The sequence below is a fragment of the Grampus griseus genome (genome assembly GCF_964374135.1).
Source record: "Grampus griseus genome assembly, chromosome: 21".
Taxonomy (NCBI): domain Eukaryota; kingdom Metazoa; phylum Chordata; class Mammalia; order Artiodactyla; family Delphinidae; genus Grampus; species Grampus griseus.
Genome location: NC_139015.1, coordinates 17,326,274 through 17,345,817, shown reverse-complemented (window position 1 = coordinate 17,345,817; position 19,544 = coordinate 17,326,274). Strand labels below are relative to the sequence as shown.

At 42.3% G+C, this 19,544-nt stretch overlaps 1 protein-coding gene across 1 annotated transcript in view; it reads right to left on the bottom strand.

Moving 5' to 3' along the window:
- The window catches only part of MTMR7 (myotubularin related protein 7), a gene marked incomplete at its 5' end in the record, with an annotated part of 101,857 nt that extends 88,582 nt beyond the window's left edge, over positions 1–13,275 (bottom strand). Inside the window, 6 exon segments of the mRNA XM_082680252.1 lie at positions 6,613–6,755; positions 6,758–6,827; positions 6,992–7,117; positions 7,119–7,154; positions 7,156–7,179; positions 13,180–13,275. Of these exon segments, the coding sequence (XP_082536378.1) occupies positions 6,613–6,755; positions 6,758–6,827; positions 6,992–7,117; positions 7,119–7,154; positions 7,156–7,179; positions 13,180–13,275 (495 nt within the window).
- Between the last annotated feature and the right edge of the window lie 6,269 nt (positions 13,276–19,544).

The following is a 19,544-nucleotide window of genomic DNA, read 5'->3' as shown; positions in this document are numbered from 1 at the left end:
GGACACAGCAAGTTCTCAGAATCAGAAGTAGGGAGCTCGGGCCAGCTGGGCACTGGGCTCAGAGGAAATTCAAACAGGATTCTAGTCTATTCTCCCCTCAGATGCCTGAAACACGTTCATGTCTTTGCTAACGAGAGTCATCCAGACTCTGCTTAAGACACATGTAATCCTTCAAGAGATAAACTAATTTCTCTTCTATAACAGGTATAATTGTGGTAAAGAACTTCTCTATACGGAGCCAAGACCTTCTCCTCCGCAGTCCCTTCATTTCTGCTCGCTGGGACTATAAAGAGTTTTTCTAAACCCTGGACCATAAAGAAGCTTTCCAACACTGAAAGATATCACGTAATGAGAATCCTTATAAAGACTGTTCCTACTCTCATCATTCCACTCTGGGCAATAATTAATTAAGAAAACTGTACCAGGTATTCTCCTAGGGGCACAAAACCCACATCCCTATGAGTGGATACAGTTTAAGCAAACCCTACTCGAATGAATAATATACAACCATTAAAACAATAAGTAGGGAGATGACATCTGAATAGAAAATATATATACAAAATAATGGTGGGCAAAAATTTCAATAAGAGAGATAAAGCATGCTATTTTCAACTATATAAAAAGGGCATATTATCACAAATTAGAATTGAATTTGGAGTGATGTAAATATAACTTCATCTCATTAGGTTGTTTTTCTAAGAAACTGTTTAAATGTATAACAATAAAAATCTATACTCCCTTTCTTTTTTTTTTTTTTTTTTTGGGGTACGCGGGCCTCTCCCTGTTGTGGCCTCTCCCGTTGCGGAGCACAGGCTCCGGACGCGCAGGCTCAGCGGCCATGGCTCATGGGCCCAGCCACTCCAGGGCATGTGGGATCTTCCTGGACCGGGGCACGAACCTGTGTCCCCTGCATCAGCAGGCGGACTCTCAACCACTGCACCACCAGGGAAACCCTATACTCCCTTTTGATGTAAACCTAACAATAAAAATCTATACTCCCTTTTGATGTAAACCTCTCTCTTCACCCATTTAAACAATTAGTCCTAAAGTGCCTAGGTTCTGAATACTACATAAATCATTCTAGATTATTAGATGTATATATAAAGAAAAAAGATTTAGTTGTATAATATGTAAGATGTACTCATAAGTTTCCTCAAATATTAAAGTTACTATATGACCCAGTAATTCCACTTCCAGAGATACACCCAAGAGAACTGGAAAGTTATGTTCTCCCAAAAAACAAGTATATGAGTGTTCATGCGCAGTGCTATTCATAATAAACAAAAAAGTGGAAATAACCCAAATGCCCATCCACTGACGAAAGGATAAACAGAATGTGGTATATCCACAAAAAGGAATATTATTCTGCAATAAAAAAGGAATGAAGCCCCAACACCTACTACAAGTTGGATGAACCCAGGAAGGGTTATGCTAAATGAAGCAAGTCACAAATGGCCACAAATTATATTACTCATCTATGTGAAATGTCCAGAATAGGCAAATCTAATAGAGACAGGAAGTAGACTAGTGCTGCCAAGGGCTGGAGTAGGGAACAAGGACTGACTACTAATAGGTACTAGGTTTCTTTGGGAGTGATGAAAATGTTCCCAATTAGACAGTGGTGAGAGGTACACCACACAAATATACCAAAAAACACTGAAATGGGGCTTCCCTGGTGGCACAGTGGTTGAGAGTCCGCCTGCCGATGCAGAGGACACGGGTTCGTGTCCCGGTCCGGGAAGATCCCACATGCCGCGGAGCGGCTGGGCCCGTGAGCCATGGCCACTGAGCCTGCGCTCCGCAACAGGAGAGGCCACAAACACTGAAATGTACACTTTAAAATGGCTAAATGGTGAATTTTATGTTATTTTAATTCTGTCTCATTAAAACAATATATAATGACAAAAGACATATCATTATATATATGCTATATATTTTATAAAATATATTGACATCCACAAGTACTTAATACTATTAGAAGACTGACAATATGGTACCTAGCATGGGTACAATGCACAAAAGGCCTGGATTACTAAAGAAAATATTAAAAACTGAAGGGCTGAAATTAAGAATCACTCATTCCTTCTATTATCCAATTCTTAATTTATTTACTGTGTGCTTACTTGGTGCCAGAAACTATGTTAGATGCTGTGGATACAGGGGTGAACAAGATGTGGTCCTCACCTTCACAGGGCTCCTCGTCTAAAAGGGGAGCTTGACATGAAACAAATAATCACTTGCATATATATAAAACATGTATGTAACAAGGGGCATAAGGTGAAATATGGGTTCCATGACAGAATATATCAATAACAGGCAGCCCTGATTTAGGTGGAGAATTGGGCAATACCTTCCTGAGGAAATTATATTTAATCTGAAACTATGAAGATGAGAGATTTAGGCAGGTGAAGAGCAGGGGGATAAGAGTATCCTCCGGATGGAACAGCAATGCAGAAGTCCTGAGGCAGAAAAGAACCTGTCACATGTGAGAAACCCACGAAGGCTAGCTGTGATCAGAGGGTGGTGAGTAAGAAGACGACTGTCACAGAATGAGGCTGAGAAGTAAACATGGGTCTGTCCAGGCAGGCCACTCTGGGGATTCTCACTCTATATCCTGGGTACAAAGGGAAGCCACCCAAGAATTTCAGCAGGGAAGTAACATGACCAATTTGTGTCATAAAAGCATCACCCAGGCTCCCTCTGTGGAGGAGGGATTGGAGAAAAGCAAAGAGGAACCAGTTAGGAGGCTGTGAGAGTAACGGCTCAGACCAGGGATGGGGGTGGAAAGGAACAAAAGGCATTTTCAAGGTCTATTTGGAGTTTTGGAGGTCATCACATATTCTATTTTACAACTCAAATTTACATGTGTGGGAAAAAAATGTCTTCCAGAAAGACCAAAACATAAAAAGTAGAGATTACTTCTCCAGGTTCCTAGACACATTAGCATCTATCCGATACTAACCCAAACCCTACAAAACACTTTAAGTTACTTCTAAAAGCCCTGAAGGCTTTATATATAACTAAGTAACACGTGAACCCAAATTACCCCTAAGTTTCTTGCAGGGTTTTTTCTTACCAGCAAGTCTTCAGAGTGGCAGAGAAAACCAGACAGAGAAGTAGAAACAAAAAGTTCACTGTGATGCAATACAGGTAATGCTTGGTGTCCTAACTTAAACCCAACTGCAAACTAGCTCCGCCCTGGAACATTTTCTTTTTCTTATACAGGAACCATTCCGGGAGAGAAACACCCTGCTTAGTATACGCTCTGTTAAAGGCTTCTGTTAAACACACACACACACACACGCACGCGCGCGCGCGCACACACACACACACACACACACACACACACACCAGCAAGAAAGATGTGCAAAGCATCCAGATTATACATGGGTATCTCTCTCCTTACACTGCACTCCAGAGACTGAAGCAGAGTACAGAGGCCGTGATGATATCGCACAGCTTACAAAGAGTAAATGAATGACTTCACTGTAATAGGAAAACAACTGTACATTATACATGCATTTCCTTTCCTCTTAAAATAAACCCCTGCCAGCCACATGGTAAATACACTTCAAACTCGAGTATATACCCCTCACAAGCCACCTAAGACGTGAAATCGTACAATATAAGACAAGCTATCTATTCAGCACCCCCATGATATAATGGAAGCCCAGAACAAAGACGAATATGACCATCAAAAATTATACATTTTACAACACAAGCTCTGTAAGTAGTACGGTCCCTTTTCATTTATACTGTGAAAATTAGTATTGCACTTAAAAATGTAAAATGAAATTGTTTAAAATACCGAATCACTATGTTGTGTAACAAGAACTAACGCAGTGATGTAGGGCAATTACACCTCAAAACAAACAAACAAACTCATAGAAAGAGAGACCCAATCTGTGGTTACCAGCGGGGCAGGCTGAAGGAAGGTGGTCAAAAGGTACAAACTTCCAGTTATAAGATAAATCAGTACTAGAGATGGAATGGATAACATGATACATATAATTTACACTGCTGTATGTTATACATGAAAGTTAAGATAATAAATTCTAAGAGTTCCCATCACAAGAAAAAATTTTTTTCTATTTCTTTAATTTTCTATCTAAATGATGATGGATGGTCATTAATTTATTGTGGCAATCATTTTATGATGTATGTAAGTCAAATCATTATGCTGTACACCTTAAACTTATCCAGTGCTGTATGTCGATTCTATCTCAATAAAACAGGAAGTGAAAAATAAAAATTTTTTAATTGTTTTAAAAATGTAAAATAAAATGATACTGTTTAACCTCAGGGAATCATGTCATGTCATCATTTCTATCTTTATCGCTGTTAGGCTTTCAGCATCTTTGAGGGAGTAATGATTTATTACAATATACCATATTTACACAACTGCCTGACAGCATCTCCAACACTCCTGCGTGTTAAGACTCAGCTCTTCGGGCTTCCCTGGTGGCGCAGAGGTTGGGAGTCCGCCTGCCGATGCAGGGAACACGGGTTCGTGCCCTGGTCCGGGAAGATCCCACATGCGGCACAGCGGCTGGGCCCGTGAGCCATGGCCGCTGAGCCTGTGTGTCCGGAGCCTGTGCTCCGTAATGGGAGAGGCCGCAACAGTGAGAGGCCCGCGTGCCACAAAAAAAAAAATTAAAAAAAAAAAAAAAGACTCAGCTCTTCTAAGAAGCCTTCCCTCACCCTTTATGGTAGAGCTGATCCTCCATCCATTGCCCTCTCTGCCCACTGTCCCTTGTACACATCTCTCTCCAGATTTACAACTGCCTCCGTTCCAGGCCAGGAGCTCCCTGGTCTGGAGCTTCACAGAGCTCACACAGGAGCTTCTCACAGGAAAGGTTCTCCAATGCTTGTGGAATGAAATGAATGAATAACTGGATTGGATCCCCCCCGACCTCTGTAGCTTTTAATTTTTTTCCACCTGCATTATCCTAAATGTTCATGACTCTCAACTCAGTGAAATTTCAGACAATTATCCATTTCCCCCCATTTCCTTCTGTTTCCTGACAGAAGATTTATGGTACAGGGTGTTTATGAAAACGGGTTTTAAGAACAAGTGAGAATATTGCTTGATGTTCAGGTTTGCACACATGGCTTTGTAGAGAATGAGTTTGAATAAGGATGAGAAAAGGCCTTTACTCCCAAAATTCATATTCCATAGGAAGAAAAGCACTCAGTGTCATGTCACCCTATCACTACTGACATTCACATCAGACATCATTTTTATCAAGAGCCCCCTTCATCATGACAAAGAAAGGATGCCCCTGGCAAGGGCAGAGGGAGTTCATGAGTTAAATTCCTCATTCCAGAATAAATTATTTAGCACCACTTAAACCCTGAAAGCTCTGAGCCACCTATCCTGCGGTTTACGGCACTCTCCTCTAAGTTTACAATTTCCCGATTGTGAAGCAACAATTTAATTCCATGGTGCAAAATCAATACAACTTAACTTTACTGTTGGAACTCACATTATGTGGCAAACTGAAAGATTGTATTCTTCCATTGACATAAGACAATCGTAAAGCTGCCTTTATAAAGAGAAACCATTCCGGAATTTAGGAATGAATTTTTCTTACTGGACTTACTGCACAGCAATGGCCCCATGAGATGAATACGATCCCTGGGGCCTCCTAAGTTCCGCCCACTCAGGCCCAGCTTTGACTTCACTGTCAGGACCTAGATTTTGAACAGGAGATCATCCCGGAAACGCAAGGCGCTATAGTGGTAGTAACAAGAGACAGCCAATAGGTTCCTGAAATAGGTTTTGTCACTAATTTAGGGTTTTTATCAGGAATGTCGATCACTTTTTTCGCTCTAAATTTTATTACTAGTACAACCATGAATAGTAAGGTTTGGTACAGGGGTCAACGTTTCCAGTGTTATTTAACTGAAATGATCTGGGACCAGTCGCTTTTGTTGAGTTGGCAAGATCTGGTGTTGTTTAAAACAGACCAGTGGACGAATCTGTAAGCTGCAACCCACTGGAAAAGGCAAGAAGATGGAAGGATTGATAATATTCAGCCTACAGCGAACACTGATCATCTCCTCGGTGCAAGGTCCACTGCAGCTGATAGCCTGAGGACCAAGAAGCAGAAGGGCGAGTTGGGCGGGTCTGAACCCTTAGATTCAACAAGCTTCCCGAGTGCATTCAACGCACCTGCACGTAACTCGTTTCCTTGCACCTGTTATTAGGAAGGCTTGTTTCTCTTTCAACTGCTCAGAGCAGCCAACAGAAAAAAAAAATTTTTTAAAGCAGCAACCTAGTGCTAGACCAGAAGGAAGCGTTTATCAGCCTATCAGCAGCCCCATTACTCTACTGGCAGTTAGGCTTCCCTCTCGTCCAGCCCTCTGTCCACTGAGCATCCCCAAGGACAAGAGGTTAGATCCAGCAGCAGCCAAGGCTAGGCCTGTGAGGCAGCAAGAGGAAGCCCAGCCTCCCGGCGAAGCGGGAGAGGCTCCGGCGCCGCCTCCTCCCTCGCTCGCTCGCGGTGCCAGTTCGGTCTGCGCCGGACAGGGAAGCCGGGCCTCCAGCCGGCTCAGCATCCTTCCTCTTGCTCCCGCTCTCCCTCCTCCGCCCGCGCCCGTAGCACCAACCTTGGGCGTGCGGATGTGCTCCATGGCGAGCCCGCGCCTGCTGGTCCCGGGCGGGTGAGGCCTCACGTACCTGCGCGAGTCTGCAGCGCGGCGGGAGGGACGCGGGGAGGGGGCTTCGCGCCCGGGAGCGGGCGGGTCTCGGGCTTAGCTCCGCCCTCAGGTGCGGCGGCGCCCGCGCGAGGCAGGCGTGCGGGGCCCGGGGCGCCCGCGCGGCCCTAGAGCGCGCGGTCCTAGAGTGCGCGTCTCTGCGCCACTGCCACCTGCACCGCCTGTCGCCGCCCCGCCCCGCCCCTTGCCTGGCTGCCTGGCTGGGGTCGCGGGAGCCAGAGCCGCTCGCTTCCTCTGAAGAAGGGCAGCCAGCGTAAGACTGTCGGGTTACTGTTCCCCGAGACACAATGGGGGCCTTGCGGTGGGTGTGGCCTCTTGAGGAGAGATGGGACCGAGCGCTGCTCCACACCGCCCATGGGCTTCCTTCCAGAGCGTCCCAGGATAGGTGGGACTTCAGGGTGGGGCGGGAAAAAGGCTGCCACAAACACTCCAGATCCAGTGTGGCCTCTTGGGTCCTGTCTGTATATTTCATCATAGGCGGCAGAGCATTTGGGATGAAGGTGGAAATAGCAACAGTGTTAGCGCCCGAGAAAGTGCTGTTAAGGCAGGCATCTCACATCAACCTGTGACTTTACCGTTGGAAGAGACACTTTCCCTTGGCACAGTACTGGATGCTCATTTGACATCTTCACTTAGCTCTAACTAACTGAACTGTAAGATATAGATAACAAAGCATCCATTATAAAGCATCATTCTTCCATTTATGATATTAAGAGTAGTTGTTGCCACTGTTAGTACTAAGCCATTTGGAAAAGCCAAAGGGAAGAAATGCGCGCCACCCACCCCCGCCTTTTTTTCTTGCAAACCTGTGTGTAAAGGTTTACCATAACTAATTATTTCATAAAACTCTTCGTAGTTCTTAGAATAATATCTATCCAATTTTTTCCTAGCTCTTACTCATCTCTCTTTTACCTGGATTGTAAATTCTTTGGCTGTAGACATTGGTTTTTTTTTAATCTCTTTTTGTCCAGTCCATGGTAGGCACATTGCAACCTTCCAAATAAATGTTTATTTAATCAATACAGTATTGCATTTTTTTAAATTTCCAGGTCCCCTTCACATATCTTTTATCATTTCATCCTCCTTCCACTCTGGGGGGCAATTAGGACAAGTTCAGTAAACTGATGTTTGCATATGGCAAAACTGACCCAGAGTATAATTTCTTGTTACTAAAAAACACCAGGAATAGCGTCAGGAGCACTCTGGTTCCAATTCAGCCTCTGACCTCATTCCACTTATTAGGATAAGTTAACACAGAATAAGCTAGAAATAAAATAACAATAGGGAAAAAATTCTCTATAAGTAAACATTTGGGTTTGAACTAACAGTTCTCTGAGGAATCCTCCTTGACTTGACCCCCAGCCCCGATCGCTATCCAGCTTATTAGATCACAAGCTGTGTTGACCCCAGACAGCCACTCTGCTCTTTCTCACTTTCTCTGCACTGCCTCATGCCCCCATGTTTCACAGCTTCTCTGAACCACCACCCAGTGGGGCAGAAGAGATTGAACAAAGCAGCAAGAGCTGGTGGGCAGTGGAGTGAGAGAAGCTAGAATACACGTTGATCCTAAGTAGGGCAGAAAGTGAAACCAGCCATTCATTTAGTTAAGAATCACTGATATTAATTTACTGACGGTCATGCACAAGGTACCATGGCAGATGCTGGGAAATGGAAGGGAGACCCAGAGGAGGAGGATACCAAGTTCCATAACAGTGATATGGATAACACCAAGGAAGTGAAAAGTAGACCAGTAGGATGGCAACAGAGCATGTGGAAATGCCAAAAGTAGCCTCAAGGAGATTGACCTGCTTCCTACATTTTCCATGTTAATTATATGGAAAATAATAGGTGAACTCAGGATCATATACCTAATGCCTAAAGTTTGCTCCTGTTGCATTTGTTATGAACCAAGGGTCATGTGGATAAATGTTGCACCTCTGAGTGTTCACAGAGCAGAAATCTCTCCATCTGGCACCAGAACCAAGAAGTAAGAAGGGGAGAAAAAAATGTATTCTTCTAACACTGCGTGATTTGCAGAGGGATGCGCATCCAGATTTATAGCACATCAATTTACTTTTTACACCACAGAGTCACTTTGCCCAGTGGGTTGGAAGATGGCTATTTTTTTTTAAGCTAGCATTTGTGAATCCTGGATGGAAAATTCAACAAAACTATTTTCACCATCAAGCAAAACATCAGACAATAAGGTTAAGACCTAGTTACCTGCATATTCGTCAAACTACTTCTTCCCTTGACAGCACACAATATAGTTGCCCTCATTTTACCTTTAGTGCTCATGCTTCAGTGCTTTTCTACCTCTGTGAAAATGGTAGATATTTAATTCTCCTTTCCCTCACGGGCACACAGGAGACTATGCTTCCCCACTCTATTACTGTTGGGTGGGACCGTGGACCAGGGCCGTGGAAAGTGACCTGTGTCATTTTGAAGCCAAAGTTCTGCAAAACCTCTGTGGCCCTCCAGCTTTCTCTTCCCTTGCCTTGTTCTTTGGAGATCTTATCTTGAAATTATAGAGAAAATAATGATGATAAATTCACTCTGAGTATATAACGTGACTGTGGCCACAAACTATTCAGCATTAGATTGACATGAAGAGAAAAACAGGCTGTTTCTCCAAGTCATTACTTGGAAGGGAGCTACTCTGAAGTGTCACAGCAGATTCTTTTGAGTGAAAAGAACAGCTTTTTGTAGCGGTGGTCGTTGCATGAAGCCACTGAGATTTAGAGGTTAAGTTTTGTACCTACCCTCGCCTATGCTGACATTCTAAAGAAGGGACTCTGAGAGTCAAAATAATATACCTCCTGTGTCTCTGATCTTTTCTCAAGGGGGTTGATAATGTCATTAAAGAGGTCTGATGACACATGTCATCTCCAAGACCTCAACTTTATCGTGTGTTACCAAACTTCTTCTGCAGAACCTCTCCTTAAGAAATTTTTATCACACAGATAGTCTAGTTGCAAATAATATTACTATAGGAATTTTTATATCCAAACTTGATGTTCACTGGGAACTTCCCCCAATGCTGTGCTCTTCAGTGGCGTGAGGAGATGTGGAGGCTTATCAAACACTGGCAAGACTTTTTCTAGAATTCTTACTTTTCTCCTGAGGCAACTAAAACTTCTGATTTGGAGTGAAGCCAAGAACTCTTTCCTCAGGAGGGTAGCATTGCTAACAATTACAAACTCAGTAAAATCCTATTCAGCACTGCTAAGCCTCAGCGGTCCACAAGGATATGAGTGGAGGAGGGCACCCATCTCTATACAAGCCAAGCCTCAGCTAGAAGCAGGCTAGCTACCCAATAGGATAGGGTTAGAGCCGCATTTGGGGCTCTGCCTAGAAAAAATAACATCCTCACCTCCAGGATTTTTATAAAGCCAATGATGCCAAATACCAATGTCTTCTTTGGCCTCGCCCTATGCCAGACATAGAGAATAAGCACTCTGTGGATTGCAGGCAGCTCTGCCCTTTTTCTAGAAACCAAAGGGGACACTCTGGACCAGCATGAAAGGAGCTCTTACTCTATGAACAGGCCAGGTTTTAAAATAGACTCGCATATTTTGTTCTCCCTCCAAGAAGGCACATCACTCAAACACAAGTCTGTATCCTCAGAGCACTTACTGTTTATCCCCTTCCCACTGCTGTCCCTTCAACCATCATTTTGATGCAGACAATTCCCATGTCAATATTTCTACTCCTAAATTCTCTCCATACCTCACATATGATATTTCCATCCACCTGTTGAGTACCTCCACATGGATGTCCCATCAACGTCACAAACTAGGTATGACAGACAGGCCTATATTCAAGTCACAGCTGCAGCATGGGCTAGCTGTGTGACCTTGAACAAGTTTTTGACCCCTCTCAGCCTCAGGTTTCTTACCTGTAAAATAGAGATAATGATAATATCTGTATTACTTTCTTTTTCTCAAGTTGAGGAGTAGATATCTATATATAGAGAGATAAATATCTATGTATATATATCATTATTTCCTGTTTATTTGTATATGCCTGAGGTAGTCCAAAATAAAAAATAAAATTGATAGCAAAAAATGGGGCATAATTACACCTCCTTCTTAGGATGGATGTGACAATTCAGTGAGATCGAGCATATATTTTGTGACTAATATTTATTGATTGTCCTCTGTGAGCCAAGCACCGAGGATAAAGTGTGAACCAAAGCAATCACAGTCCTGCCCTCAAGGTGCTTCCGTCTAATAATATCAGCTACTATTATTATTATCATTATCTTCCACCTGATACCAAACCTCCTGTTGACGTCATTATTTCTTTTGTTAATCTCAATCACTCAAGTTCAGAGCCTTTGAGTTGTTTCTGGCTCATGTCCCTCACTGGCCCCCATACCCAGACAGATGCGGATTCCTCATCCACAACTTTTCCTCAGCTGATCCTTCCCCTTCCTTTCTCACTGCCATTGCTCTAAGATCCTCATTGCTTCTTCCTGGCTGGAATATTAGCCTCTGCTGCCGGATCAATCCTCATGAAAAGCAACTCTAATCATCACTCTCCAGCTTAAAAACTTTCAGGTGGTTTACAATTGCCTTTTAATCAAGTACCATCTCCTTATTCTGTCATTTAAGGCCCAGTCACATCCTACCTTTCTCTTTCACAAACTCAGCAAAGTTAAGTCACTGGCACTTAGTAGGTGCTCAATAAATAGTTTTTGAATGTATCACTTAGTCAACCAATCACTTTCTATATCCTGCATTTACTTACCTTTATGTCTTTGTTCATACTATTCCTGTGTATCAAATCCCCTAGGTTCATTTCAAGATTCACTTCAACATTCCCTCCAAATGCAGTTCTTCCAAAATAACTCTTGTCTGTTCATTCCAATAAGCAGAGATCGTCATAAGCAGTTTATTTTCATCTGGAAGTGTAATTTTATGCATCTCTGTCACAACTTATCCACAGGGGAACTTAATCAGTCCCCTGTTCCAAGAATCACGCTGGGTCACTACACTGACAATGTCATGCTGGTCGGATGGAATGAACAGAAAGTTGCAGGGGTCCAAGATGCCCAAGAAAAACACACATGTGTCAGAGGATGGGAGATACATTCTGGGGAAATTCAGGGTCCTGCCATCTCAGTGAAGTTTCTAGGATCTGCAGTGGTGAAATAGCTTCTCCAGCATGAAAGGCAAGTTGCTTTGCTTTGCGGCCCTCTAGCCTATTACAGAGTTGGCCATCAGGCCCACCAGCTCTGACTGGGGCCTTGGGTAAGAAAAGGGTCTCTAGCTGATTTGAGTTGTGGTGGAGATCTATGACAGTGGCTTTTTGACCCCAGCAGATCCAAATACGAGGAGGTGATAAACATTAAATGAGGTCATAAGGGTAGGGCTCTAGTCCAATAGAACTGGTGCCGTTATAAGAAGCGGAAGAGATCTCTCTCACTCTTTCTCTCTCTCTCTCTCTCTCTCTCTCTCTCGCTCTCTCTCTCGCTCTCTCTCTCTCTCTCTCCCTCTCTATCATATGAGGATACAGCAAGAAGGCAGTCATCTGCAAGCCAGGAAGGAGAGCTCTCACCAAAAACTTGGGGGACCTTGATCTTGGACTCCCCAGCCTCCAGAACTATGAAAAATAAATTTCTGTTGTTCAAGCCACTCAGTCTGTAGTATTTTGTTATGGCAACTCAAGCTGATGAATACAAATACATAGAGTGGTTTGCACTGATCCCAACTTGACACAGATATTTAGAACAACATAATTTATGAAATGTAAATATTTCAGGCTTCAGAAACTTAGGAATATAAAGGCAATCACATGAATATTAATACCTAAAATCTCAACAGCCCTAAGCCTCCATCTTCATTATATAGAGTCCTCTTCTTCCTAATACTTGCAGAGGAACCAATGTGTATGCACAGCCAGTCCTGGTGGCTCCCTGCTGCATTGCTAGTCAGGGCAGGATCCTGCGGCAGCAGACGCAGTGAGAGGCAAAAGATGCTGCTGCTCTTGCTGCTGGGAATCTGCTGTTCTCGATGCCAGGGAAGCTGTCATGCTGCCTCTATCTTCTGATTCAAAAATCAAACTTGCACTCAGTTTGGAGGATTTCTCACATCAAAGATGTTCAGTATTCCAGAGTATAAGAGTTTTTTCCTTTCCCCACCATTGTTCCACTCTGGGTCTTCGACAGCTTCATTCAGTGCCAATACTCAACTGAGACTTCGTCCTCTTGTAGTCCGTCACTGCCATTGTCAACACTGCTACTCTGTGGTCTTCGACACCTACACTGCTGAAAACAGGCTCTTCTCAAAGTTTGTGAGATTGTGAAGCCGCTATCACACTCCAGCGCGGGACATCTGCCTACGGCAGATATTCTTGTGAAATGAAAGGTAAGACCTTCTTATGAAGCTCATTTAGGGTTTGTCCAAAGCAGAGCTCCTGGGTTGCCAAGTGTCAGAGTTCACAATCTGTCAATACGTGGACATTGCCGTTTTCCACCAGGCGCCGAAATGGAATGTTTCTGAGATCAGTCAGAACCTTGGACGCAGAACCACCACACTCCCTTTCCGACATCAAGCCCTGATGCTAGGACGTACCTTTTATTTTGATCCCGTTTTCAGTCGTGATGAATTTCTCTCTCTTTGGATGGAGTTAGGTTTTGTGGGGCAGGTTGATATCATCACAGGCTCCGTAATTCTTCAGATTTTCGCAAATATCTGTGCAGCATTCAAGTTTTTGTAAATTCAGGATGTTCTTCAGCTCCCATGAAAATAACAGTATTCCAACGGACCCCTAGGGGACAGGATTCTGCCTAATCCAACAATCTGGAAGCATCTGAGCTCTAGCTCCAGTCCACCCAAGACTCCCTGTCACATTTTGGTTGGTGAAACATTAGAAGCAATAAATATCAAAAATAAATAGAATTTTGGACTTCCCTGGTGGTGCAGTGGTTAAGAATCCACCTGCCAGTGGAGGAGGCACAGGTTCGAGCCCTGGCCCGGGAAGATACCACATGCCACGGAGCAACTAAGCCAGCACACCACACTACTGAGCCCCTGTGCCACAACTACTGAAGCCCGTGCCCCTAGAGCCGGTGCTCCACGACAAGAGAAGCCACCACAATGAGAAGCCCGTGCACCACAAGAGTAGCCCCCGCTCGCTGCAACTAGAGAAAGCCTGCGCGCAGCAACGAAGATCCAACGCAGCCAAAAATAAATTAATTAATTAACTTTTAAAATAAATAGAATTTTAAAATAAAATGTGGCTTGGCTGTATGTGAAATACTGTATGAGCTTGAAAGTTTTTTTCCCAAAGGATACTTAATGACATAGAAAGATGCTCATAACAAAATTTTAAGCCAAAAAGCCAAATACTAAACTGTATATACAGTGTGATCTGAGTTGTGTTTCAAAATGTGTATGTGTACATGTGAAAGTAAAGAGAGAAAAAAATAGAAGAAAAAAACACAGGCATAACAATTACATCTGGGTGTAGATTTGTGGGTGATTATAATTTTATTTTTTTATATTTTACAAATATTTACATTGCACATTTTAATAATTACAAAGAATGCGTACTTTAAAAAGGTAATTTCAAATAGAAACAAGTAATAATAATCACATCATAGTGTCAAAAGTCAAAGCAAATATTTTTGTGGAGAAAAAATTTATTTTGTTTTTTTAAAAAAACTACTGAAGAGTTGAGAGAATTTTAAGTGTATACTTCCTAAAATTTCAGGTCAAAAATAATCTTTCTGAAAAGTAATCATTTTTCAAGGATAAAATCCGGATTATTTTCCATAAGGAAACAATAAAAACAATATCCCAAGTGTGTAACAATAGCTGGAAAAAGAAAAGAGGAGGGCGCTCCCTCCTGACTTGTAAGGATTTTAGCAATGCTGTTTTTACAACCAAAAAAAAAAAAAAAAAGCCCCAAAGATTTTTCTATGAAGTACAATCAAGCTTGGAGGAATGTTCTGTGCTTAAAAGCCAATGTTGTATAAAAAAATTACTTAACTGACTTTAACTTTTAGTAAAAAATCTGAGATGTATCTTTGGTGTTTGGGTCATACGTAATTAATAAAACTTTATCTTAATCCCCTTCTTTTCAAAATTTAGATGCAGATGCTAAGTATTGGCAAAATACATATGAACATAAATCTCATAGCCAGGACAATCTGAGACTCTTAATAAACAGATGTAAAAGTTGTTCTTGGGTTACACTAGGGTTTCTTGTGGAGATAATGACTAATTTTGAATGCTGGCTCTGCAAGGGAATTTTTCCATCTCTTCTTTGGCAGAGAGGATATTTTTGTAAACAAAATCAGTGAACAAGATTTGTGCAAGATGGTGAACTAAACACGATTTGATCTGGCTCTAACTGGCTGAGAACCACCTATGTTTGCATTTGGATTTGGCAGATGTGATAGACTGTCTTGCCACGGCAAAGACAAGCCTAAAGAGCTTGAACACGGCACAAGATAGGAACCCCATCATCTGCAGGTAGAACAGATCACATTTATTTTCAGTGTTTTGTTCCTGATCATTTGGTCATTTTTCAGGGAGTCTGCATGAATAATCGCCAACTTAGGAATGAATTATAGTCCAAGAGTCGCATTGTAAGAAGGTTGTTTGGTTCTCAGATTTCACAAACGATGACAATTTCGGGGCCATTCCTCAGAAGGGTCTGCAAACAATGGTACTAGTCGTCCTGTTACTTACACTGTACTGAATTCCCACGTGTGACTTTACATCAAAACACATAAGGAACATTGCATTTTAGGAATAGACCTCCTCCTTCCACCTTAGAAGCAGGAGGGGCCCCTTCCACAAGCGCCAGAGCAGCCTTAAGTGATGGGGTGCCAATGGAAGTGACTTCTCTTGAAGAGCAATATCTCAACTCTTTCCTCTTTACATTATTAGGTTAAAGAGCACCTGGAAGTCATAAAGCTCTTTAGGTTCTGTGGTCTTTGCAGACTATGAAACAGTATTCCACCAGGATAGATAGAGGATTACATATATATAACTCTATGTGTGACTATTTTTGCAGTCATATATAGAATATCTCAACCACGATAATGTGTCAATAAAAGATCTGCTTTGTAGAATGCTCCCAAATTTTATGGTCATATTTGTTATTAAGTTGTTCATTCATTTTGGTCTTGGGAATAGCAAACACAAAAGATTTTAAGAACATTTATAGAAGAAAAAATTTAAAGAGATAATTCCTTTTCCTGAAAATTGAGAAAGATTGATCTTATTCTATTTTAACTGATGGCATCCTGGTCCAACTTTTGAAAGTGCTGTTTAAACTCTAAAAGTCTGAATTAAAGAACAAAGGAGAGTTGAGAGAGGTAGGGACTGACGCAACAATGATTTCCCATGACCTTATATTAATGACCACCTTTGTATGCCCAGGATCCCTGAAAACCAAAGCAGGACACAGACTCACAATTGACTAAACAATAGAGCTTCCCTGACTAGAAAGTTTTAAAAATCACAAAATTCCCTAATAGTGGTATAAATGGATTCGTCTCTTTTCAGGATACATAACGCATATGCTAAACACCAAAAAGCAGGACAAGTACATAGAGACAAAACAAAATTTTAAGTAATTTCTTATCTCAATTCTAGTTTGCTCGAGTTACTTGAAGTGGGATCAGCGTGGACCAAAAGCAATTTCTTTTATTCTTAGGAAGAGAAGCTTACTAGGAAAAAAACCGCATAGGATTGAACAAGAGAATGTGACGATGTTTGTTGACTCTACTGAAGTATTTATTGTGTGAAACTGAACACCTGACTTCTTTGTGCTTTGAAGGAGGAAACAGCTGGCAGAAGCTCTGGGAACTTCCCTAGGCCTTCGGATCTCTGGAGTGTCTCCAATCTAATTTCCAATCTTTAATTTTAAAGATTTTCCATTTCTACCATTAGTGCCCTTCAACTGTCAGCCCTGAGCTTCAACAACCTACTTCTAGCATTTTGTACATTTTATTTCTTTACATTTTCACTCACTATTTAATACATACTTGATAGGCTTAATCTCAAAAGTCCATGTTTCTAACTCAGCTAAACACCTGACCATGACTAGTTACTTACATCTGCTGCAATTGTTATATCACTAGTATTATTTTTTTACTACTAATTATTTAAAATAATGGCAAAATGTATTAAATATTCAAATAATTGTACAAACTCTCCTGGACAAACCAAGAAAACAACATAGTTTAAAATACTATGCCGGGCTTCCCTGGTGGCGCAGTGGTTGAGAGTCCGCCTGCCGATGCAGGGGACACGGGTTCGTGCCCCGGTCCGGGAAGATCCCACATGCCGCAGAGTGGCTGGGCCCGTGAGCCATGGCCGCTGAGCCTGCGCGTCCGGAGCCTGTGCTCCGCAACGGGAGAGGCCACAACAGTGAGAGGCCCGCGTACCACAAAAAATAATAATAATAATAAAAAGTAAAATAAAATACTATGCCAACTGGCCAGCAGGGTCAGCATGAGACACCTCTAAGTGTGTGTTCATCACTCATTAAGGAAAAGTTGACAATCTGCAACTTGGGGTCATCATTATGGAATATACAAAAGCACAGGTTGTTTAAAGTCATGTAGGTTATTTGTAAGTCAAGGTATTCTCTTCACTCCTTCACCTCATCCTTTAAGTAACAAAGTATAATTCTATTTTCTGAAAAAAATTTAATATCAAACTTTTCATTCGAATACTATGGAGAGTGAATAATACCTCAATATAAATTTATCTCTATAAATAGAAGATAGAAAAATATATGTACACACACACACGCACGCACACACGTGTTCTCTGCACCAAAAGAGGGCTCACTTCCAATTGTAGAGAAGTGCATTTGGTGCCACTGAGATTATTAATACTTTCCTCAAATTGTTTCTCCTACAACATAATGGGAGGCACTACCCAAGAAAATCACTTCATTTTAATCTTTTTGAGCTTAAAAGAGAAAGAATTTTCCGTTAGCATAGAAAACTCTAAAACCAATTATACGCACCGCTAGTGTTTTGTATTGTTTGATTATTTTTGCTTAATTTGATTTTGCTTTCTTTTACCTTCTCGAGAGGCATGATAATGGGGTGCTTAAGAGCATGGGCCCCTAGGGCCAGCCCGCCTGGGCTTGAATTCAGGCTCTCCACTTACCAGGGGAATAAGCACTTCCTATGCTTAACCTCTCTGTGCCTCAGTTTGCTCACCTGTAAAATGGGAATTAATGACTGGGTTGTTGTAAGGAATCAGGGAGTGGTGAATTCAAAGCAATTGGAGCAGTGCCTCTCACCTTACGCCCTCGAAAACCCCTCTTCTTGGGCCCAGCTCCTCTTCCACTTCATTTCTCTTTTTTAACTCAAAATAGGCAGAAAGGAAAACACAGCATTTCTCACTAATGGGCACTATAGGGGTTTTTGGAGTGGGACAATTAATTCATGATGCAAGACTGACCCACAGAGCGTTTGTTGTCCTTGATCCCTGGGCACCAGATGCCCGCGGAACGCCCAGTCATTGTGACATCCAAACACAGTGCCCCTCCCCAGCAATATTTACAAATGCCCCTTTGTTCCAAATGCCCACCTGGGTTAAGAACCACAGTAGATACTTACCGGTTACTTTCACAGATGTCAGCTGAAGTTTAAGGGGAAAATATGGAAAGGATGGTAGATGAAACTGACAACGGTAACATTAACAACTACAATTTGTTGAGTCCTTACTATGCGCTAAAGCTTATAACAGATCCATAAGGAGAGGAAGGAATGAAGATTTAATCATTAAATAACTAATCTGGGTCACAGACGTGTCAAGGTGATATCAGAATTTGAATTCATGGTTCTCTTACCCCATATCTTGTGCTCTTGTTCAACAGCTAGATAGCTTACAGCTTTAAGTCAGCTAAGTCAGCTGACCCTCAGAGAGCGCCATAAGTTTGACCAAAGACCAGATTTTATGCAACGTTAACACACTCATCTTTATGTCTATATGGTAGACCTTGAACAGAGATGGTTTTGCTCATCTTGAGCCCTGGACTCTTGACTTTAATGATCAGGTAGAGTTCAAACAGTTTGTAGATAGATGTAGATAACAATACCTGTAAGAATTCCTATGGAATCCACAAAAAGTGTATCAAGACTAATTGAATTCTCAGTCTGTAAAGTAAAAAGAATATAAGCCAGAAGTCTCTGGGTCTTTCTAGCCTGTGGATGCGACTTCCATGGGCTCACTGTCTCCATTTACCCAGACAGAGATTCCTGTCTCCAGCAATGTTACCCCCAGGCATGTCTAGACATTCCTAGAGGCTTACTGGATACACCCAGGAACACCTGTTCTCCTCAAGCTCCACTCCAGCTTCCGTCTTATGAAAACCCCACCTGGGGGTTACGTCCTCAACACCACTGCTACCGTCAATGAGAAGGTTAACATCATGCCGAGGGGGTTGTTTCCTGGCACTTCCAGGCTGACCATTTTGAAGGGCAGGAACCATGCTGGGTTTCTCACAGAGGTGGGCAGGATGCCTCTCTCCCCAGCTCTGGGTCACATTTTTCTGAATTGCAAAGCAGCTCTGTTTGAGTTCAGAGTCCACAGAATTTCTCATGAACTCCTTTAGTTAGTGGCTCACCCATCTTTCCACTGGTGCTCAAACCTGTCTGATGAAACAATGTGTCAGTCAGGATTTCCACCGTCCTTGCCTCTAGAGAAAACAAAAGCAAACGCCCTTATTTTGGTGGTTAACTTTGCGTGTCAGCTTGACCAGGCTAAGTTGCCCAGTTGTGAGGTCAAACACGAGCCTACTTGTTGCTGTGAAGGCAATTTTTTTTAGCTGTGGTTAACAGT